Here is a 25,008-nt window from a genome sequence, read left to right on the forward strand (position 1 = left end):
ACGGTAAGAATTGATGACATGGTTTCATGACACTTTTCACACCCTAAACAACTGACAAAATATTTCATGACCTCAATTTAAACCTCAAGCCATTTAAATAATCACAACCTATTTAGGCACTGGAGTCATTCTAAAACCAGTTTGCATGATGACATGAGGATCTTGTCCAGCTCTTACTCTACACTATCTGTCAAAAATATGGATGTCACTGGAAATGTGGAAAAGGAAGGCATCTTCAGAGTACATATATGGCTATGTTGACAACTGTGTTATTCTCAGAATAATGAATAAATAACACAGGTCAGAGTTCCGAAGTCTTAAAAGTGGATCCACCGGGAACAATACACTTGAGACAATTAACAGAAGCCTGGCATTTCAAACACATTTTCCAGAGGTAGGTGAAGATGGAAGTCATCATCCAAACAGCAACCTGCCTAACTTAGAATCAGAAGGCTTCCTGGTCTCCACTGTTACCTAGAGACCTAAAATCACAAGCAGGAGGTGAACAATACTAGAAAAGGCAGATTCTCTGGAGGGGGAAAGAACAAACTGGGGATGAGATCAAATAAGTTATGTTGTATTAAAACACATCTTTTCCTAGAGGTTTGAAAACAGTGGTCCTCTACAGGGATGAAAAGTACAACAAGTAATCACCAAAAGCGTTTTCAAATTACACGTGATCCTACCATCAACATGGGAATACGTATCTGAAACAGGGGGCAGAGGGGGTAAAAAGGAAAGAGACTGGCGTGCTCATGCTGAGGAAGGGATTAAAAGAGTGGCTCTGATTATTCTATCTCATAGTATTAATATCTTAATCGTATTTTTTAAATGTAAGAGATAAGCTTTTGAAGACAGACACCCACACCCCCCCCACACACACACATGCATGTCTGTGCCTACCTTCCTCCTGCTCCCCCTTCTCTTTCTTTCATATCTCATACTGAAAGTGTCTTTTGTCTTGACCCTGAACTGAACCCTGAACTTGAATCAGATTTATAGGCGACAATAACAAAACTCCTTTCCTCCAAGCCCCATTACTTACACTTGTAGAGTCAAGTCAGTGTCCCAACTCACTATCATCACAGTAACATCTAATTATTGCATAGGTTCTGACCTCATAACATGAAACTTTAAATGATTAAGTAACTACTCCTTGTTTCTCCAATACAAAACGCCGACTGTCACAATATGTGAAAATGTCAAAATCCAATGAAGGTACGAATTATTAGATCAACATCTAAAACCTCAGCAAACATCTGAAAAACTATTTAATGTAGACTAATTTCTATTAGCTGAACTTTGTAACCATTAACACAAATTCAATTTTTATAGAATGGGTAAATTAGCCATTTGTTACCATTATCAAATTATGTACTGGTAGCAGATTATGGTTTTAATCAGAATATTCACAAAGACAACATTCAGAAAGGTAAAGGATTCTAATGTCTATGCAAAAAATAGATGCATTTATAAAAATGGAATAACAGAGACCATGGAGAAATGTAAATGGCTATATCTGATGGAACTGTGGGTATAAAAATGTGATGCTATAAAGTAATAAGAAAAATTTAAAGTTTGCAACATGTTACTGCCTCCTCATGGAACTGGCAAATACATACACGGGCATATGTATACATTAGGTACATATGCCTAATGTATACATATGCCCGTGTATGTATCTGCTTGAAATTTTTGTAGCTTTACCTATAACATCACAGCACAAAGATACTGCTGGAACATTGCTGGACAGCAAACAGTATTCTACAATGTGCACTGGATCACGGAATTCATCACAGTTGGCCCACATTTAGATGTCTGAAAATGAGTTAACAGTTCAATAACTTGAATATTTATCCATAAACCTGAAATTCCCTGTATGTTCCCAATTTATCATACAAGCATAAAAAAGACTCAATTTTGCTACCAAAATTTGCTGTCTTTAGAATACCTTATTAATGACAAAGCAATCATTCATTGGCTCAGGGAATGTGGTAGGGATATGATATTTAAAATTATCTTTCCATGTACAAAAATATCAGAGGTTTCTCTAAGTCTTAGGTTAAGGTGTCGGTCTCTTCTGATTGGTACTGTATGATGCATTTAAGGACTACAATAGGTACATAAGGAGAGAGGCTAAAAGGATTCCCGTCAAAATGTTAACACAGGTTATGTCTAGGTGGAATGCATTCTACTTCTTGATGCACTGTGAAATTGTTCTTAAGAGTAATTTTTACTAAAACAGTACCTCCTAAAAAATAACTGCTCAGATCTCCGGGATTTAACGGAAGGCAAGTTTTTCCTGCTTTCTTATTCTCTATTCTTTCTCATTTGCTTACTATCACTGGCCAAGAAGTCCTATGATAAACTTCTACAGCAATGGAAAACCATGAAAATGTTGGATGCTGAGCCACAAGACAGAATAGGGAAAAGAAGACCAGGAACAAAACCAGAAAAGCATTAAGACTTGGAAAGGATTACAGAGGTGACCTAACCACAGCATAAGTCTGGATCCATGACACCCGCTGGGACAGGTGGCATCCACTCTACCTCAACACAGAAGATGTGATTTTAGTATAAAACATCAACTTTCCTAGTGTTCAGCTCCTATGGAAAGTCCTTCCATGTTATCTTTTCCTCCACTGGACTTAGATCTCCCAAATATTATAACAAAGAATAAATTTAATCCTCTTCATCAACGATTCCCTTCTAAGAATTACAAGATATTCGCACATTCACATATTCTCTTGTCCTGGTTTAACAGCTTCAGTCCGTAGACCCATCCATCCATCACGTTACAATCTGCACAGTTTACCAGCCTGTTCTCATCTCTTGATGATCAACATGGACTAAGATGGTATTAAGTGAAAATCACTTAGACATAAACAGAATAAAACTAGCATGGGTACATCTCCTGGACACTATGCTTCTTTCATTAACGTAGCCTAAGAATCAATCAGCTCCAGAGTGGTAAACCTTTCAAACCATTGTGAATTCTAGCATTTCAAAGAGTTCCTATCAGGAATGGCTACTGATGAACTAAATACCTTTCCAGAATCCACTAAGATGACTTCACAGTCATCCTTATGACAAGATACATTTTATCAATGTATTTCCTAATAATAAAGCATTCCTGAAGGTACCCTACTTTGTCCTAAGGATGGATATTGTCTGAATATACAATTAAATGATTTCCTAAGATTGAACTGAGAACTCTCATGGAGTTTTCTAATATGAGCCAGCTTCATTCTGTACGGTTGTTAATGTACAAATCTCATTTGGGTACTAGGAATTATGTTGATTTCATGGAACGAGCTGGGTAGCTGCAACTCACAGACTTTTTAAAGCAAAATGCAGAGTAGAAGTCCATTTATATAAAATGTCTAGAACAGGCAAATTCATACAGATGGAAAGAAGATCAACAATTGCCTAGTTTAGGGGTATGAATGGGGATTAACTGCAAATGAACAAGAGAGAAGTTAACTAGGTGTTGGAAATATTCTACAACTGAATTATGATGATGACTGGACAACTGAATTTATTAGAATCAATGAACTGGGCAACTTAATAGTTAAGACGTGACATTTTTATGGTATATAAGTAACGACCCAATAAAGCCATTAGAAAAAGTAAGTGCACTGAGAGGCCCAAAGGACAAGACTGGCACACCCAAGTCTGAAACAATATGTTCAAGGAATGTCAAGGGAACCCTCCGCTACTTTCTTGCAGGTTCCAAAATTTTTTAGAAGCACCTATTGCTAAGTATTCAGACCTGTCACTATACAGGACAGTAATAGCTTCTACCAGATGAATCATAAAAACTACATGCTAGAATGCATTTACTTGCCCATAGTTTGCCCTGGAGAGGATGAAAAGGGAAGGCAATCAATTTAACTCTTTCCTTATCTTACTGAAACCTGAAAATAATTTTATGAGGTAGGCATCATTTAACCCCATTTTACAGAACACAAAAAAAGAGGCTCAAACAAGTATTTCATCCAAGATCACAGAACGAGTAAGCAATGGTGTCAAAATTGGAATCCACACTTGTTAGATTCCCAATTCCACACTCCATTTTACACCAGGCTTCCTCATGTTGGTCTGTGACGCCAAATATACTCCTTACAAATTGGTTCAAGAAAATGACAAAAAGGATCAAATATGAAATAAATACTCAGACATGAGAAGACCTGAACTCTCACTTCCCAAAGATGTAAATAATTTCATCAAAATTTTCTTTCCTTTAAACAATGTGCTCTCTTGAAAAGATTTCAACTGAACAAAGGCAAATTAAAATAGCCTTCTACGGTTATGCAACTCTCAAAGAGACATTTACAAACCTATACCAAGAACAGTTAGTTCCAAGTGTAATAAACAATAGTGAACTATAAATTAACAAACCCTTTGGTTGGGCTGCTTTGTGTTTCTGACATAAAGATGCATTTCCTTTTGGCAGGAGGGTCTTCCTCTTCATCAGAAGAGCTTTCTATAGTCAAGTCAATAACATCCACTTTCTTCTTGCTTGTCTCATTGGCTACAGTCACTGAACAAGGCTTACTGAGGACACTTGAACCTGATGTAGGGAAGAGAAGGAAAAGAAAAAAAAAAATCAAAGGTGCAATACACATCCAGGAGAATATACAGCCAGTAAAAAGCCACATACTCTGCTCTATGGATGGAGACTAACTCCTTAACTCTGGACATCTATCTATAAAATGACTGCTCACCTGGGAGAAAAGGTGAGCTCTATGCCCTGCCAGACAGTCAAAGCCTCCTTTGGACAGCATGCTCTTAGCTATCTCCCCAGTACTGCCAAAAAATCTGTTCAGATCCTGCTGCTCAAGCTGTCTCCCCAGATAAGCAATCATTTTACAGACAGTCTGGGGTTAGGGGTCCAATCTCCAGTCACAGACAAAAGAATGTGGCTTCACTAGCTGTGTATTCTCATAGACGTGTGGCAGTGTTGAGTCAGAATCAGGCACTTCCATTACAGCAAAGCGGTACCCATGTCAAAGCATGTATAGGCCCCTCTCTGTAAGCCAAAACTGGGTAAAAATGTTCACCTCGATGAACTGAAAAAACTCCAAACCTCTCATTTAAGTTTCAGATATTTGAAGCTCTTCTTATCAACCATCTACTGATCACTTAGGTTCTCCTTTCTGCCCGCATATACCTACCATATGTTAACTCACCATTTCACAGAAATTACATTATGCCCTATAATCTGTTTAACAGAAAACTAAGGCTGGCTGATAGTGGAAAAGCAGCAGCAACTACTCAACTAAATCACTATTCTTCTCAAAGATGAGGGAAACCTCGATCATTCTACCTACAGGTTTGGTAACAATCAAGGAGAATTTTTTTTTTTTTTTTTTAAATAGGCTCCATGCCCAATGGGGGTTTAAACTCATGACTCTAAGATCAAGAGTCCCATGTTTTACCAACTGAGCTACCCAGGTGCCCCAAAAGAATGACTAATAGTGACATAAATCTTTTACTTTTTACTCTGAATACTCACTATTCATTATATTGTTAGAATGTCAAATATAATCAACACAAAACTCAAATGCAGTGAATGGACATGGTCAGATAAGAAGAAACATTCAGTTCACCTATGGGTTCAATTATTATTAACTGTCCCTTAGTTTCCCCACTCAGTGTGGGCAGATATAGGGAGTTGAAGGTTAAGCATACATCCTAGGTAAAGGCAATGGTCAAATTTCTTCCCACAAAGAAATGGAAACAGTCTGTTCACTTCGTTAGCAACTAACCTGTGAGCACCTGCCTCTACCCTCCATTGATGGATTATGTGGCTTAAGGACACCTAAACTTGGGGTTTCCCCCAAAAGTTTCAAAAAAATTCTGAAAGCTATCCATAAAAATGTCATTTATAACTTTTCACTCTGTAACAAACGCATTATATTAATATGACTTGGGGTGATTATTTCATTTACTTTATATATGACAAATATACTACGAAAAAGCTAATTATAAGGTGACATACACTTTACCAAATTTCTTAAGGTAAGAGTAAAAACTGCTTGAGGGAAATTACGTATGTAACAGACGATCAAAAGATACAGTTCACAAACAAAGCTCCAAATGCAGGTCTAGTGGCCAAAGTTAACGATAAAGACAACGGTGCGGGGGTCTCATTGCTTTGCTCTCCGTGGCTATCCTGCACATACTTTCTATCTTTGTACACGGCTGGCTGGACACTTTCATAGCTTCTTTCTTCGGTCTCATTGGACACCAAGTGCCATCTTCTTGGAATTTGATCTCATCCACATCAGAACAGTCATTGAGAATTTCCATGAAAAGCCTATAAACCAATTAAGAAGTGCATAAATGTAATCCATGGCTTTGTTCAAAGGTGAGCTAAGTAACACATACTGCCTTGGAGACAAAAGTGATGCTATTTGACCTTTTTGTTTGTTTTGGTGTTTCAATACTTCACACTTTACAACAGCTGTTACACACACACCCCCCTTCCCCTCCTAGGTTTTAGATCTTTAAGGGGTTTACTGAGAATCATCTAAGAAACCAGTTGACTAAATAGACACCTGGAGCCTCCTAGCCAGGACTGATAGTAAAGAGCAACCTCCAGCATAACATACAAAACAGACATGAGCAAATATAAAGGTTATTATACAAAAAATAATTTATAAGCTTATTACCAAGAAAAAATGTCATAGGGGTGGGGAAAGGAGCATTAGGGCCATTAAAAAGTCTCAATAAATTTAAAAGAACTCAGCATACAAATTATGTTCTATGACCATAATGAAATCTAAATCTTCAGAAAAATCTGTGGAAAACGCCCAAATATTTGGAAACTAAACAAAATGACCAATGAGACAAAGAAAACATAAAAACATAAATTAGAAGGTATTTTGAACTGAATATGAAAATTAATAAAATTTGTGGAATTTAGCTAAAGCAGTACTTGAAGGAAAAGTTATAGCATTAATCTTCTATTAGGAAAGGACTCAAATCAAACCTCAGCTTCTACCTAAAGGAAACTAGAGAGCAAATTAAAATGAAAGTACACACAAAAAGGGAAACAACAAAGAACAGAAACAAATGAAATAGAAAAAGAGGAAAATCAATCAAAACAAAAGGCTAACAACCTTCAGTAAAACTGACAACCTTCTGGTCAGACTGAAGCTCACTCAGAAAGAAACAGATCACCTGAGGAACCCCACGTATATTAAAGAAACTGAATTTGTAGTGGAAAACTTTACCACAGAGAAAACCCCAGTCCCAACCATCTTCACTGGGGGATTCTACCAAATATTTGAGGAGACAAAATACCACCACTTCCCAACTCATTTGTATGGGGCCAGGATTACTGTAGTATTAAAACCAGACAAAGGCATTACAAGAAAGCAACAGACGAATATCCCTCGTGAAATTTAGCAAAACAAAGCCAATGATAAAAAGGATAACATGATGCTAGACTAGAAGTTACATGAGGCTGTACTGCATGTTTACACAGCTAACACTTATGCTGGGATATACTTACCCATCTAAAATTAGACTTTCATAGGCAGCCTTTTTGTCGCACACAGGACAAATCCAGGTGGGCTTCTTCTCATTCATTTGCAGATAAAGGGCAGCATCAAAACACTGTAGATGTGTACAAGTCACTGCACGGCATGGGATCGTCAGCCTCATTTTCCCTAACTACAGAAAGGGAAGACAACAGGGGAAACCTTTCAGAAAGGGTAGCAAAGCCTCAAAGGCAAGAGTCGGTCATAAAAGTCTGAAAAGATCTCACAAGAAGATCAAAATGAAAAAGATTTTCAAACTAGAATTTCTTTCTAATCAAGATCACTACATATATTATTTGTGTTCACTCACTGCCCTATGACTTTTAAAAGACATATTTCAGGGGCACCTGGGTGGCTCAGTGGGTTAAGCAAGCATCCGACTCTTGATTTCAGCTCAGGTCATGATCTCACAGTTTGTTAGTTCAAGTACCACATTGGGCTCTTCACTGACAGTGTGGAGCCTGCTTGGGATTCTCTCTCTACCTTGCTCTCTGCCCCTTCCCTGCTTGCACTCTCTCCCTCTCTCTCAAAATAAATAAACATTTTAAAAAAATAAACAAAAGTCCATTTCAGTTTTTGAAAATAATTAACAGGTAAGTTCAGAGGCAGAAAAAAATACATATACAACAAAAACCTGTCTCTTTCTCACCTGTTACCCTGTTTAGAGGGAACCGCTATTACCCACCTCTTGTATGCTCTTTCATAGATATTCTATGTATAACCCAGTGTGTATTTTAAAAATACATTTTCCCATAAATGGTGGCAAGCAATACACACAATTCTGTGCCATCTGTCACATAATACAACTTAATAATTATTTCACGTATATTCAGTACATAAAAAGCTACCATGATATGAAGATATAATTGATGTGAAGTACGTGATATGAATGATCATTATTTACTTAACCAGTACCCTCCCCTGGTGATGGACATTTAAATTGTTCCTAATATTTTATCACTACAAATGATGCTGTAATAAATAACTATAGGCTAAACTCCCAGAAGTGATATTTTTGGGTCAAAGGGAAAGTGCATTTGTGATTTCTGTCATACTAACAAACTGTATTGATTTATGTATATACGTGCATTAATGAGTTTGGTTCCCCTCAACTTTGTCAACACAGTCCTATTAAATTCACTTTGATCTCTGCCAATCTGATAAGTGAAAACCACCCCATTATAATTGTGAACTACATTTCTCTTATTATAAGTGAAGCTGAGCTTATTTTTACTTTTTATTTTTAGAGAGTGAGAGAGTGAGTATGGAGTGGGGCAGGAAGAGAGAGAGAGAATCTTAAGCAGGCTCCATGCTCAGTGCAGAGCCTGATACAGAGCTCGAGCCCATGACCCTGGGATCATGACCTGAGCTGAAATCTACTCACCCAGCCAGGTGCCCTGTTCTTTTTTACTTCCAAGAGTTATCTGTGTTTCCAAGAGCAGTCTATACATAACCTTTTCTCCTTCCTGGTTGGCTATTAGTCTTTGGTTATTTATCTACAGAAGCTTTACGTTAAGTCAGCTTCGTGTATGTGATATGAATTGCAAATGTGTTTTTTATTTACAAAAACGTTTTACTTGTGTATAATCACATGTGCTGATATTCCAATGTACTTGTATATAATTCAGTGCTCTGTTCAATTCTTATTCCAATTGGGAGAGGTACACCAACATCAAGACACACACCCAGATTAGACAGAGTCTTTCAACAACCTTGCCTATATATTTCCTTTACAGAGAACCTATCAGTTTATGACCAGCTCTCTGTTATTCTGACAGAAAATGTGTTTCTCCCACTATGGACTCTAAACTCCACAAGGACAAGGTCCACGTCACTGTTCACCACTATAATCCAAGTGTCACAGCACAGTACCTGGCACACAGCATATGCGCAGTATTTGTTGACCAGATGGTAGAACAAATGGAAAAAGACGGGGAAAGTGGCAAAGGGAACAAAGGGGAGAAAAGGGAGGAAGGAAGGACTTCTTCATATGCCCTCTAAAGTCCAGAAGAATTCACAGCAAAATTACATCGTTAACTTTGCCTGAGGGGTAGGATTTTTAGAATGTTCCTGTTTGGTTTTTTTCCCTTTTGGTTTACCTCTTATTTCTTTCTCCTAAAATGAACATTTGGTTATTTTGTAATTAAAAAGAAAATAATGTAGCCAAGCCATCATCACAGCCATAACTAATGTTTGCACAGTTCTACTTACACACGAAGTGCAATGTTGAGTATATTTATTAATCCCAGTGAGCTTTTAAATCTAACAAGTGTGCTACATGATCCATCTATATTATTATCCGCCCCTGAGAACACTGAGGCACAAAGAGGTTAAGTAATGACGACCATTGCAAAGTCAGAAAGTGGCAGGGCCAATATGTGAACCAAGCAGCCCTGGCTCCAGAGTCTATACTCCTGATCACTGTGCTGACTCCATCTGAGGTCTAACTAGAATTCTAAACGGGATCTTACAAGTTACCGTGATTCGTGCAAGTATGTAGCACAAACAACTCATTATTTAAGGCAGAAAAAAAGTGAGAATAGAACTAAAATAGGCAATTTCTCTTCTTATGATACTTGCTATGTTTTCCCTTCCTTTAATAACAAATTATCCCGTAAGTGATGTAGAATCTTACTGTGTGCTAAGGAGTTTTACCTAAATTTCACATAATTTTCATAACAACCCTATGACTCCAGAAAGAGTAGTACCTATATTAATGCTTTTGAAATGAAGATGCTGAGGCTACATGAGACTACAGACACCACACTCACTGAGACACAGTGGCTGGAGCTAGAACACAAACCCAAATGTTTTTCACTTCCATGAGAACCCTCCTAGTTTTTACATCATACATGGTCCTGGTTCTCGGTTTTTAATTATCTATCCCTCCCAATTTTGCTAACAGTTTTTGTTCTGTTAGGAATGGATTTAGCACCTAATGAGATGGATCACAGGGGTTCCCTCCCACCTTTCAATTATTAATATAAATAATTTTAATAGATTTTCTAAAATCAAACCATTGCATTCCTAAGAGGCATCCCTTTGTTATCACATATTATTCTTTTAAAATACTGGATTCTTCTTAAAGTACTGGATTCTAGTAGCTAGTGTTTTATTTAGGAATTTTTCATCATTGTTTTTTTTTTTTACACAATCAAGTGCCTAGAAATAACCGAAATAATAACTTTTTTAAAAAAGGTTGAACAAGTAATTTACACCATACCCAATCAACAAAATACCTACAGTGACTAAAATAAGATATATCTACACATTAATTTTTAAGATACACTGTTAATTTTAAAAAAGTAAAGCACAGAATCGTGCATGCGGCACAATTTTTTCCAATAAACATGCGTGATTATGAACAATAAAGTTAAATCTAGAAAGATGTATTTCATACCATTAGTAATAATGTTACTTCTGAGTAACAGACTTAAGCAATTAAAAATTTTTTATCTGAATACTTTTACAATAAAGTAGGTATTAATTGTCAACTTTCATAATTTATTCCTTTAAAATAATGCTCCAACTTGGCCTACTATGTTTTTTTTGGCTACTAGTTCTTGAACTTTTGGCCTCAGAATCCTTTTACTCTCTTAAAAATCGAGAATCTCAAATAATTTTTATGTATATATTAATCAATATTTACTATAGAAATTAAAGCAGACATTTTTAAAACAAGAATACACAAGTACACACTACACCACCATCAGCTGACCCTTGTTAACCACCACTGTCTACTCAGGACAGAATGAGAGCAGAAAAAGGACAAACTGTGTCCTGGTATTATTATAAAAATAGCTTTGACTTCGTGAACTTCTTCGAAAAGTTTCAGAAGACCCAAGTATCTCTGGGTCACACTTTGAGAATTTGCTTTTTATCTTCTTCAGTGCCATTTTCATTTCTCCTGTCACTGCCTCAGAATTTCCACAACATACAGAACTGAAAACATTCACTGCTGTGGAAGTTAATGATCCTAAATTTAATCCTACTCTACCGTCTCTCAAGAGTTAATGAGCATTTCCCAAGTTAAAAAGGCCTTTCTTACCATCTGGCCAAATGTGATCAATTTCCTAATACTGATCATGGTGTGTTAGTAAAAGAAATTGTGAATGTGTTAAATTCTATTTGGTCAGATGTCTGATGGATAACGGGCACCTGGGAGGTTCAGTCGGTTGACCACCTGACTCTTGATTTCGGCTCAGATAATGATCCCAAAGTCATGGGACTGAGCCCCGCATGGGGCTCCACACTAAGTGTGGAGCCTGCTTAAGATTCTCTTTCCCTCTCTCCCCATCTGCCCCTCTCCCCACTAGCACGTCTCTAATAAAAAAATAACAAAATAAAATATTCTACTTAGTCAGATGATGGTGCTGTTTTATGAATGAAATGGTTCCCAACCAATTCAACACTTTTTTTGATTTGTAAAAATTTTTAAGTTTTAAATGCCAGTTAACAGTGCAATATTAGTTTCAGGTATACAATGCAGTGACTCAACAGTTTCATACAATACCCAGTGCTCACCATATCAAATACACTCCTTAATACCCATCATCTATTTCTCCCATCCTCCACCCACCTCCTTTCTGTTAACCATCAGTTTGTTCTCTGTAGTGAAGAGTCTGTTTCTTGGGGCACCTGGGTGGCTCAGTCGGTTGAGTGTCCGACTTGAACTCAAGTCATGATCTCACGGTAAGTTCGAGGCCCACACTTGGCTCACTGCTCTCAGTGCAGACCCTGCTTCGGATCCTCTGTCCCCTCTCTCTCTGCCCCTCTTCTGTTTGTGCTCTCTTTCTCAAAAATAAATAAAACCTTTTTTTTTTTTTTTAAGTCTGTTTCTCAACAGATGCTAGCGAGGATGTGGAGAATGAGGAACCCTCTTACACTGGTGTGAATGCAAACTGGTGCGACTACTCTGGAAAATGGTATGGAGGTTCCTCAAAAAGTTCAAAACAGAATCACCTTATGATCCAGCAACTACACTCCTGGGTATTTACCCAAAGTATACAAAAATACAGATTCAAAGGGGTACATGCACCCTGATGCTTATAGAAGCATTATCAACAATACCCAAACTATGGAAAGAGCCCAAATGTCCATCGACTAACGAATGGATAGAGGAAATGTGGTATATACACAAGGGAATATTACTCAGCCACCCAATGAATGAAATCTCACCATCTGTAATGATGTGGATGAAGCCAGAGTATATTATGCTAAGTGAAATAAGTCAGAAAGACAAATACCATAGGATTCCACTCATATGTGGAATTTAAGAAATAAAACAGATGAACATATGGGAAAGAAAAAAGAGAGAAGCAAACCATTAGAGACTCTTCACAATAGAGAACTGAGGGTTGATGGGGGATGGGATAAATGGGTGATAGGTATTAAGGAGAACTCTTGTTATGATGAGCATTTGGTATTATAAGTAATGAATCACTTAATTCTACTCCTGAAACCACTATTACACTATATATTAACTAACTAGAATTTAAATAAAAACATGAAAAAGAAAAAAAGGGTCTGTTTCTTGGTTTGCCTCTCTTTTTGCCCCTTTGCTCATTTGTTTCTTAAATTCCACATGAGTGAGATCATATGGTATTTGTGTTTCTCTGACTTACTTCGCTCAGCATTAATGCTCTAGCTCCATCCATGTTGTTGCACATGGAGAGATTTCTTTCCTTTTATGGCTGAGTAATATTCCAGTGTGTGTGTGTGTGTGTGTGTGTGTGTGTGTGTACACACCCCACATTTTTTATCCATTTATCAGTCAATGGACACATGGGCCATTTCCACATAATGCTGCTATAAATATCAGGGTAAGGGGTGTGTGGTTGGCTCAGTCAGCTGAGCATCCAACTCCTGATTTCAGCTCCAGTCATGATCTCATGGTTCATGGGTTTGAGTCCCGTGTCAGGCTCTGTGCTATCAGCTATCTGTGCTATCCTCTGTGCTTAGGATTCTCTCTCTCTCTCTCCCCTTCCCTCACTCATGCTCTCTCAACATAATAAACAAACATTTAAAAATAAGTATCAGGGTATGGGGTGCCTGGGTGGCTCAGTTGGTTAAGCATCTGACTTCGGCTCAGGCCATCCTCTCACGGTTCCTGGGTTGTTCAAGCGTCAGGCTCTGTGCTGACAGCTCAGAGCCTGGAGCCTGCTCTGGTTTCTATGTATCTCTCTCTCTCTCTCTCTCTCTCTGCCCCTCTTTGCTCCTGTTCTCTCAAAAATAAACATTGAATCTCTCTCAAAAATAAACATTTAAAAAAAATTTTTTCTTAAATAAGTACCAGGGTAAAATGTTAAGCAGAGTGTCTAAATTGATTTTCACTCTACTATAATCTAATCAGTATCTATCTAAATTAATAAAGAATGTGTATAAGTAAAAAATGGCCCAAATCAGTGGTCCCAAGCTATATATGAGTCAGAATCTTAAGAGATAAAATCAAACCTAGCTTCGTTTTTTATCCCCCAGCCACCCAGCCCACGTCTGCAGGACAGACTGAAAATCGCTAGCTGCTATCACTACGATACAACTCCTGTGTAAAATTCACGGTGTTCAGAAATAAAATTACACACACTCAATCAGATCCTGCCTTCAATAATGACTGTAAAATTACCTTTCGTAGGTCCCAAGGAGAGAGGCGTTGGACTGTGCTCCCCACTATCCAGATTCATGTCTACTCTGAATCATTTTGTAAACATACTGTGAAATACAACTAACATCTCTTCCACTACCTTAAAGCTATCGTTTTCTCTCATTTTTGCCTCCTATCCCAGGGTTCACCTCTTATCCTTCCAAATGCCTGCGATCCATTCTGTGCTTCTCTATTTCCTACCACTGCACCACATCCTGTGTTAGTTCCACAGCCAGCTAGCTGCACTCTTTTCTGCTTTCTTCAACTAATACCAGTACTGTCTCTTCCTCAAAAACGACTGTCATTCGTTTCATTTGATCGAAACACCTGTTTGGTGCTTTAATTAATATGCATCATATCCTACAGTTAGCTTCAACTTCATGTTACCACTACCACAGCCTGAAAAGAACCATTCATGCTTTTCTTAGTGCTGAACAAACCAGGTAGGATGAATACTTAAGCTCAAAAGACAGTCCAAGGAACAGACTTGTTTCACTTGTCAGCAGAGAAAGAGAGTATTTAATAAACTTAAAGCAGGATCTTGTTACGTGTTAATGTTCTTAAACACGGTCAGCTTTACTGAAACGAAACTGCTCCCTATTCTTATACAGAAGGAATCCTAACCACTCTGATATACCACCTTCACTATTTTGAAAATCTGAAAATCCATTAGTATGTTGGGCTATTGGGTTTTGTTTTGGTTGTTCTCATACAGAATGGCACAGTGTTTGAAGAAAAAAAAAAAGGAAACACATTAAAAGAATAAAAAACAAATGCCAAGAAAATAAGACAGAAAATGGCATCACGCAACTGTTAGAACTCCTCAGGTAAGTTGTATCGAACCACTTTCTTCCTGACCGGAACATTCTGCTACTAAAGCATAAAAGTAATACAGGGCACCTGGGTGGCTCAGTCAGTTAAGCATCTGACTCTTGATATCCGATCAGGTCGTGATCCCACGGTTCATGAGTTCAAGCTCTGCATTGGGCTCTGTGCTGACACTGCACCACCTGCTTGGCATTCTCTCTCTCCCTCTCTCTCTGCCCCTCCCCTGCTCACTCACTCGCTCTCTCTCTTAAAATAAACAAACATTTTTTAAGTGGTGCAGACAAATTAAAAAGGAAACAATAAAGGTAACATGAATTCCCTTCCCATATAGCGACTATGCCTAGAATACAGCCAGCAATTAACATTTACTTGATATACTAGTGTTAAACCATAAAGAACTGTCAATATTCAACTGTTTTTGACTAACAGAATGACAATTTCCTGTGTTTCAATTTAGTATCAATTTTAACACAAGAGGGAGGAAAGGGTAATGTGAAGATAGAAGAACTTGTGCCGCAAGGTCTGCACACAGCTTATAAGTAGAAGAGGAGGTCCCGGGTCCAAACACAAGCCCTACAGGGCCTCTGCCTCCCCATCGGGGCATGGGTTGTGTTCCCCCCCTCTCCTGAGACTGCAGACATTCTCTCTGGGTCTAATAACCAGAGATTCCCAATTTCTAAGCAATCCCAATTTCATGCAATTCTAATCCTTTTCAATAAAGCTAAGTTAGTTCAAGTTAATGATAATTTAAAAAATAAATTCAGAAAGAAAGATATCTATAAACACCACTTTCCAGGGTGATAGAGAGGTGGACTTATAACCAGGATATATTTCAGCCCAGTCTGGCATTATGGCATGTTGTTCTGAGAACTGGAATAATGTCAGAAATTCAAAATTTTTATCCTTGTTCTACTACTAACTGTGTGATTTGGGTTAGCCAACCTCTTTTAGTCTTAGTTTTCTCATCTGCAAAGTTTTGCTAAGACAGTTAAATTAAGGACCATATGATAGGAACTCAAGAAAGTATTCCCTTCTCTCCCCCTCCCTCTGACACAATTCTCTCTCCATGTAAAATATTGTACATTTCTCACAATGGTGGCTGGTCATGAGTTGCTCCCAAAACTACACTCCTGATTCCAGGACTTTTCTCATAAAGTTCCTCACATCTGGAAAGGGTCCCCTCCAACAGTACTGATTTTAAAGAAACTGTCATTCACTATTCCTGACCCCTCCCATCTCTTTGGTACTCTATTAGCAAGATTACATGAGGTAAGTACGAGTTAGCTTTATCTCTCAAACTAGACTCTTCACTTTCTGACAACTTCCTATCAAGTCCTCAGTATTTTCTCCCGAAATTAGCTCAGTACCAAGCACATAGGAGAATCTGAATGTTCCTGACTGATTTCTACCCCTAGCCTCTATGTAAAGAGATATAAAAATTATCGTGCAACTGGGGTGCCTGGGTGATTCAGTCGGTTGACCGTCTGACTCTTGGTTTCGTCTCAGGTCATGATCCCAGGAGTGGTGGGATAGAGTCCCATGTCAGACTCTGCACTGGGTGGGGAGCCTGCTTAAGATTCTCCCTCCCTCTCCCTTTCCCTCTCACCCCCCCTCTGTGCCTCCCCCACTCGTGTGTGTGGGCTCTCTCAAGAAAACAAAAATTATTGAGCAACTCTGAAGTATATTATAGATTAAGAATCTCACACATTCTAACTCATTAAACCAGAACTATCAATCAGCATTATCAGGTACTGGTAATTTTACTGCTACTTTTCAATACTGTTTATATTCCGATAAAAGGAGCCAACTCTCCACATACGTTTACTGTTAGCTGTGGATGGTCTAGAGCAAAAAACTCTGACAGATTATTTTGAACCTACTAAATAAAGCTCTCTTCCCTCTTTGATACAATCTTTTAGGTCTCTTCTTGTTCAGTTAGTGCTTAAACAATGTCTGCATTCTTTAGAATTATAATGCTTAATCATTAAACTTCCTGAATGGAAAAACAACAAAAGTTCAGAATTCTATCATAATATATCATTCGTCCCACACTTACTTTTATAGGAAAATTAGTAATTCATAGAAAGCGAAACACCCCAGAATGTCTTGCTGTTGTGTTACTTACAGGGCACATCAAGGATACCCGGAGGCTAGTTGTAGCAATTTCACTGTCAGGATCTGCAGTAAGTTTTTCTTTAACTTTAAAAAGAAAGAAAAAGAATTTAAAAATTTTTTCAACGAACTGTAATAATTATGAACAGAATTATAGAAATATATATCATCTTATTGTTGATACGTTTCCCAAACATTTCCAATAGGTCAACCAACTATAAAAACATAAAAACCCCCGAAACATTAAGGATTAACATACTGAAAACACAATCCTACTTCCAGTATCAGGTTTAAGCATTACAAACTTGCAAACTCTAGATCACATGTTTAACTGAATTTTTAAGTTTCCTTTTAAAAGTAAAATTGCAGGTAAAGAAGAGTTTCAAAAACAGAAAGCTGCTTAAGGCTTCCGAACAATCCAACGGTTAGGAAAGGCTCTTGGAAACCAGCAGTACTCTGGGCTTTAACGCTTTCCTCACACACACTCGTAACTTTATTAGGGAGTAATTTGTAAACAGAAGGGGCACAATATTCTTACACTTCCTTTGACAACTGAAAACTACAATGGACGTGGAATGTCTCTGCAATTTTATTGACCAGGTGATGGATACAAGGTACTGGATACACAAGCTAACAATTATACGTGTGGCCTTTAGGTGCCTAATTCTCAACACCATCCTGAGAATACATCAGGAAATGGAGGCCGCTGAATCCGAACAGGGCAAGCAAGAATAACTACGGGCTTCTCTGGCTTCCCGCTCCAGGCAGGAAGATGGATACTGGGTCATTTCAGGAGATGAGGATGGTTTAAGTACAAGAAACGCAACATCATTTCAACAGCCCTACTTGGCTCCCTTTTCAATCTGTAGATCCTCTTTTCCCTTCCGTTCATTCAGTTGGTATGGAAGGTAATTTGAGGGAAAATATTCTCTTTCCCAGGAAAATGTCTGTTCAATTGAATTAAGTTACTGAACTGAATTATTTACAGTTTGGGTTAGACTTTTTTCTCTATTATTACATAAAACAAAGCATCTGAGAAGGCAAATACTGCTGATAGTTATCAACATTCTTCTGCAAAAAGAGCCTCTTATTTAGAAATTTTTAAAAGGTACATTCTATTACACACTGGAGGTTCTGAAGACTTGCATTTCTATTTGCAAGTCAATGTATGCATCCAAATTACCACCAACCTGACATTTACCTAAATAAATTTTCATGAAAAACCCCCAAATCAGACTAGTTGGGATTTTAAAATTGATGCACTGGGAGTGATTTCTAAGAGAATGGTTTTGCACGTTAGAGGGCTCTGTTCTTAGAATACTTTTAACTCAAAATTCATTTCAAGTTTCTAACAATTCTTCCCAATTATTCTTGTATTGATGTATATGTGAGGCTTGCTTGCTTTTTTTTTTCCTCCCCATTAAAGCATCTCATATGCTTAGTCTTACAAACATTACTTACTTAGTGCTCTGGAATGATCAGGGTTTCTAATACCTTTCATTTTTAATCTCTGTAATAACATGGCTGACGTGAGCTGTCGTACAAGATATACAGACATGGAGTAATTCTACAAAGAAAGATAATCTGTATTAAAGACAAGAGATAATAGCCTATTTACAAAAAATACTTGTCTAAAAATTCTGGTTGCTAAAAATAACATTCAAGATAACTTTCACAGGAAGGTCAATGACTGGGCAGGGAAAAAAAAATCAACTCAGCTATTTTACAGAAGACAAAAACTCAATCATATTAAAGGTATTTCTAAATCACTTAACCCTTTAAAACATCCATGTGAAAGATAACATATATCAGTAGTTTTCAAACTGTGTTTCTAATTTAGCAAAACTGCTATCTTAGGGGCAATGATGATATGAATGAGAATGTACCCTCTCATGCCTACTTCTAACTAAAATTGTTCTGTTTTTATGTATTGGAACTGTCAGAAGATTTTCACTGAAGAACAGGTTCCAGTGCAGAAAAAAAGTTCAAACACCAGGGATGTGAATTAACACTTCAAATCCAGAGTTTCAAAGTTCCAATTCTGGAAGAAGAAACCACTTCATACATGGCCTTGAGCAAATCTTTAAATGAACCCAATATTGGCTTTCCTCTAAGAAAAACTCTGACAAATTAACTCCTGTTCCCAAATGCACATTAGGGAAGGGACAGCTACTGTAGTAAATAAGACGCACGGAGAAACGATAAAAATCAAAAAGACAAGCCCAGAAAAAAAAACAGCATCCAATCCCATACCTCTAGGATCTGGCACAAAGGAACCTTCGTTAGCTATTTATAGAGCTATGAAGAGACGAAATATAATTTTACCTACATACTAAAAATCTCTTGCAATTTAACTACATATATTCATTCAATTGATTCTACAATAAATGGAATACTTTTAATAGTTACCAAAACAAGTATTTTAAATATTATTTTTAATGTTCTGCAACAGTCCTTTTAAGTATCTGAGGAGTACCCAATATATATAGTGTGCAGGTTTTAAGTCAATTAATCATTTTAATTATAAGGAAAGAATATTATTCCCATTATGTGGCAAAAAAACCCTTCCAGGTCTTCCATGTCTACAATCATTTACTCAAAAATCTGCAAGTTAATAATTACTTCAAAAAGATATACTCTTCTATTCGAATCCTTCTCCTAAGCTTTAAAGCCTTAATACTTGCTCATTTAACAACATTCCTTGCATACAACACCCACTCTCAAGATTTTACTTATTCGTGAAGTAGGCCTCAGGAAATTAAGCAACTTTGCTAAAATCAAACAAGGGCCAACTTGGGACTAAGCCAAAATTTTCTGAATCCTTATCCAATGCTTCACTACATTACACATTCAGTTTGTGAAAATGAAAAATATTAGGAATCAGTGCCCTATGATAATAAAGACAAGTAAACAGTAACAATTCAAATATGAAAGCTCAAGAAAACAATCATTAAAGAGACAGTAATATTTTTATAGTCCAAATATTAATACAAAATATTCTTTATGTCCAGCTCTGCAACTGCCTTGGTGACACAACCACAAAATTCCTGCTATAAACATAGGACTCGATTTCTCCATCCATATAATAGGAATATTACCCTTTACCTCTATGAAATAGCAAGATGAAAGCTGATGTTCAGAAATTAACTGAAATCTCTTTTGCCATTCTATTATTTCTAAATATAAACAAATAGATCTAAAATAGAAATCCCATGTTGTATTAGTCAGTACCCCATAAATGATATAACACATTTTGAGACTAAGAATTAGTAGAAAGCCAGGTTCAAACATAAAGGTATTGAAAAAATAATGTATTTTCATAATTCAGGGAGGTGAATTAACACTTCAAATCCAGAGTTTCAAAGTTCTAATTCTGGAAGAAGAGACCACTTCATACATGGCCTTGAGCAAATCTTTAAATGAACCCAATATTGGCTTTCTTCTAAGAAGAACTTTGACAAATTAACTCCCGTTCCCAAATGCACGTTAGGGAAGGGACAGCTACATTATGAAAAAATAATGTATTTTTCACCATGTTATCTGAGGAAGCTGTTCATGTAAAGCTTGGAATGGATTATTTCCAACCACAACATGAGCGCATTTAAACATTTTCCTCAAAGCCTGATAAAGCTTTGTTCCCCTTCATAAATATATAACATCATCCAAAGTTTCCAGTTTCTTAGAACACCACTTAAACACACAAACACAACTGTGATTAAACAATTTCCTTAAGAAATACTGTAATTACACTCACTTCTTTTCCAAGAAAATAAAGAGATGGCATTCGGGAAACCTTAAACTTTTTAACCTTGAGAATCTCTACATCTCCACCCCAAACTGAAAATGACTGCTTCTTGGAGATTACAATCAGAAAACTGACAAGTTAGAGCTAGTAGCATGAGCTAAGAAAAAACAAATCAGCTCCTAGTGAGATCACTTTCGGGCTACCCAGAAGAGAGTCTTTACCTTTCCGATTTCTGATGCCCACGAAATGGAAATCTGGTTTGGCACAGCTGAAGATAACCTAACTAAAGATGTAATATTCAAAGGGCGTCCAGGGCGCTTCTGTTCAATCCCATTTTTAGGTGGTGGTGCATAGCCCTAGAACCATAAGAAAGAAAAATAATTTTATATTCTCTGCAGGGGATCAAACATCTTCTCCAAGATAGATACAGATTTGCCTGATTTCACTTATACTAAGTTATTCTTTTCTTATCCTGGAAATCATACAGTTGTCATCCTAAGTTCACCAACCCAAAAGAGGAAAATGATCTTCTTAAAAATGTTATATTTTGGGGCACCTGGGTGGCTCAGTCAGCTGAGTGTCCGACTTCGGCTCAGGTTCTGATCTCATGCTTCAAGAGATAGAGCCCCGCACTGGGCTCTGTGATGACAGTGCAGAGCCTGCTTGGGATTCTCTCTCTCCCTCTATCTCTGTCCCTCCCGTGCTCGCTTGCTCACTCTCTCTTAAAATAGAAAAATCAACTTAAAAAAAAAATGCATTCAAATACTGGGGATGGGAAAGAGGGAAAACAAAGTCTGGGAATTAAAGAACAAATTAATGCAAAAATAAGCTACTGGGACTACATAAAAATAAAAAGCTTCTGCCCAGCAAAGGAAACAATCAACACAATTTAAAGACAACCTGCTGAATGAACGATAGTTGCAAACGATGTATCTGATAAAGGGTTAGGATCCAAGATCTATAAAGAACGTAAACAACTCAACACTAAAAAAAACCCCCAAAGAATCCAAATAAAAACCGGGCAGGACATGAACAGACATTTCTCCAAAGACAACATACACATGGCCAACAGACACATGAAAAGATGTTCAGCATCACTCAACATCAGGAAAATGCAAGTCAAAACCACAATGAGGTGTATCACCTCACACCTGTCAAAATGGCTAAAATCGAAAACACAAGAAACAAGTGCTGGCAAGGATGTGGAGAAAAAGGAACCCTTGTGCAAACTGCTGGTGGGAATGAAAACTGGTGCGGCCACTGTGGAAAACAGTGTGAAGGTTCCTCCAAAAATGAAAAAGAGAACTAGGTATCTATTCAAAGAATGCAAAAACACTAACTCAAAAAGATATATGCACCCCTACATTCACTGCAGCACTGTCCATAATAGCCAAATTATGGAAATAGCCCAAATGTCCATCAACAGATGAATGGATGGATAAAGAAGAGGTGGTATATATGTACATTTTTAAATTCAGCCATAAAAAAATGAAATCTTGCCATTTGCAACATGGATGGAGCTAGAAAATATAATGCTAAGTGAAGTTAAGTCAGAGAAAGACAAATACCATATGATTTCACTCGTATGTGGAATTTAAGAAACAAAACAAATAAGGGACAAAAAACAGACCAAGAAACAGATTCCTAACTATAGAGAACAAACTGACGGCCACCAGATGGGTGTGGAGGATGGGTGAAATAAGTGGTAGGGATTAAAGAGCACACTTATCATGATGAGCAGTGAGCAATGTGTAGAACTGTGCAATCACTATATTATACACCTGAAACTAATGTAACACTGTATGTTAATTATACTGGAATTAAAATTTTAAAACAATAAAATTAAAAAAAATAATAATAATATATATTTGTTGTAGTTTGTGGGGAAAAAAGGAACAAATTAATGAATTTCAAAGGAATTACTAATAAGAAAAAAGCTCTCCACTGCCTTCTCTCCAGTAGAAAAGAAACGGACATCTTTAAAACCAGATCATGTTGACAAAGAATAATCATTATTTCAATTGACATTAAACTAGCTTGATAACTCTAATACTGGAATTTAAGCTTTATTCTACTTTTTCCAGTTAGTATTTGTTTTAAATAGCAAGTGTACTCATTTTTGATTCACATTACACCCAATTCTCAATTACCAAAAGACTTTTCAGTTTGTAATTTTCAAAAGTAAACTAGTGAAATAAGCCATACAGAGAAAGACAGATACCATATGTTTTCACTCTTATGTGGATCCTGAGAAACTTAACAGAAACCCATGGGGGAGGGGAAGAAAAAAAAAAAAAAAAAGAGGTTAGAGTGGGAGAGAGCCAGAGCATAAAAGACTCTTAAAAACTGAGAACAAACTGGGGCGCCTGGGTGGCACAGTCGGTTAAGCGTCCGACTTCAGCCAGGTCACGATCTCGCGGTCTGTGAGTTCGAGCCCCGCGTCAGGCTCTGGGCTGATGGCTCGGAGCCTGGAGCCTGTTTCCGATTCTGTGTCTCCCTCTCTCTCTCTCTGCCCCTCCCCCGTTCATGCTTTGTCTCTCTCTGTCCCAAAAATAAATAAAAAACGTTGAAAAAAAAAATTTTTTTTTAAAAAACTGAGAACAAACTGAGGGTTGATGGGGGGGTGGGAGGGAGGGGAGGGTGGGTGATGGGTATTGAGGAGGGCACCTTTTGGGATGAGCACTGGGTGTTGTATGGAAACCAATTTGACAATAAATTTCATATATTGAAGAAAAAAAAGTAAACTAATATATTTTTTAGAAAATTAAAATTTCTGGGTGGCTCATTGGTTAAGTGTCTGACACTTGATTTCAGCTCAGGTCACGATCCCAGGGTTGTGATATTGAGCCCCAACACCAGGCTCCATGCCCAGAGTGGAGCCTGCCTAAGATTCTCCCTCTTCTTCTCCCTCTGCCCCTCCCCCACTCATGCGAGCCACAGGCACTCCCTAAAAAAATTAAAATAAATAATAAAATAAATAAAATAAAATAAAATAAAATAAAATAAAATAAAATAAAATTTCTTAGCTGTGAAAACATCTATGTATTTAAAAAAAAAAAAGCAAATACCATATCTTGGTATGTAATTTAACTATGTACCACTGAGAAGAAAAAAATACAAAGTTAGTGACACAGTCTAGTATATTACTACTTATTTCTGCATGCACAGCAAAGAAATATAAGCAAAATGAATTGGCTAACGTATTCCTTTTAAATATACTGAAGAATCTTCTGAAGGACTTTTCACTCAGTTATCAATGCATATGTTTCATGGTATCTCCCAATACACCACCAAGAGCTCTGGAGATAAAAGTATTCCTTAAAACTATATTCCATTCCACTAGCGTCTCTCATATTTCCCTGAAGGTCACTGACACCCTTAAATCAGCTGCATGTGTTAATGCTGATACAGTCTGGATCTTATGACAATGTACTGATCAAAGGTTTTCAAACAACAACCAGGATTCATGAACCTTCCTTAAAATGTTCTTAAATCATTTATTGGCTAAAAAACCCAAGGAGGCTAGCTAACCAGTCATGCCACAGGAACAACATCAAGGCTGCACAAGTATGGGCAATGACAATACATTACAGCTGCCACCTGGTAATCGGCAATTGTAAGATACCTCTGGGTTTTGGTGATGTTGAAATATGCATGTTAGAAACAATGAAATATAGTATTGGTGGTATTACACAATTAGGGGACATCCTTCACTGCCTCATAGGAGACAGGATAGTAATTAAGTGGGAATTCACCTAACTTGCAATCTACAACTTGCATCAAGACTCTGAAAATCACTAGAAACAGTTTGAGCAAGGGAGACGAAAGTCAGAGAATAACTTAACAGCCATTTATACTATGGAAAAAAGAAATTGTGTGTGTGTGTGCCTGTGTACATGTATGTAGGAAGGTTATGCTCATCTAAAGTTGTTCAAGTGAAATAAAACAAACAAACAAAAAATCATTCCCTTATAAAGAGACTCTAGGAATTGGTTCAATGAGCAAACAGTATAAGGAATATCAACACCAAGATCTGGGTAACTCTGAACGAAACCTGTTTTGTCTGTTTCTGGCCTGGAAGTTAATTTGGTCTTCTGGTATGTCCACTGGTAGGTTAACCAAATAAAACAATG

At 37.3% G+C, this 25,008-nt stretch overlaps 1 protein-coding gene across 13 annotated transcripts in view; it reads right to left on the minus strand.

The window, feature by feature from the left end:
• PIAS2 (protein inhibitor of activated STAT 2) overlaps positions 1-25,008 on the minus strand; it is a 101,733-nt gene that overhangs the window by 13,804 nt on the left and 62,921 nt on the right. For all 13 annotated transcript variants that reach the window (XM_043558739.1, XM_043558735.1, XM_043558734.1 and 10 more), the window contains exons 6-11: positions 21,097-21,231; positions 18,592-18,697; positions 17,144-17,217; positions 7,523-7,683; positions 6,189-6,322; positions 4,402-4,573 (exon numbers count right to left, since the gene is read on the minus strand). In XM_043558739.1, the coding sequence (XP_043414674.1) occupies positions 4,402-4,573; positions 6,189-6,322; positions 7,523-7,683; positions 17,144-17,217; positions 18,592-18,697; positions 21,097-21,231 (782 nt within the window). The remainder of the gene's footprint in view (positions 1-4,401; positions 4,574-6,188; positions 6,323-7,522; positions 7,684-17,143; positions 17,218-18,591; positions 18,698-21,096; positions 21,232-25,008) is intronic.

Source organism: Prionailurus bengalensis, chromosome D3 (genome assembly GCF_016509475.1).
Source record: "Prionailurus bengalensis isolate Pbe53 chromosome D3, Fcat_Pben_1.1_paternal_pri, whole genome shotgun sequence".
Lineage (NCBI taxonomy): Eukaryota > Metazoa > Chordata > Mammalia > Carnivora > Felidae > Prionailurus > Prionailurus bengalensis.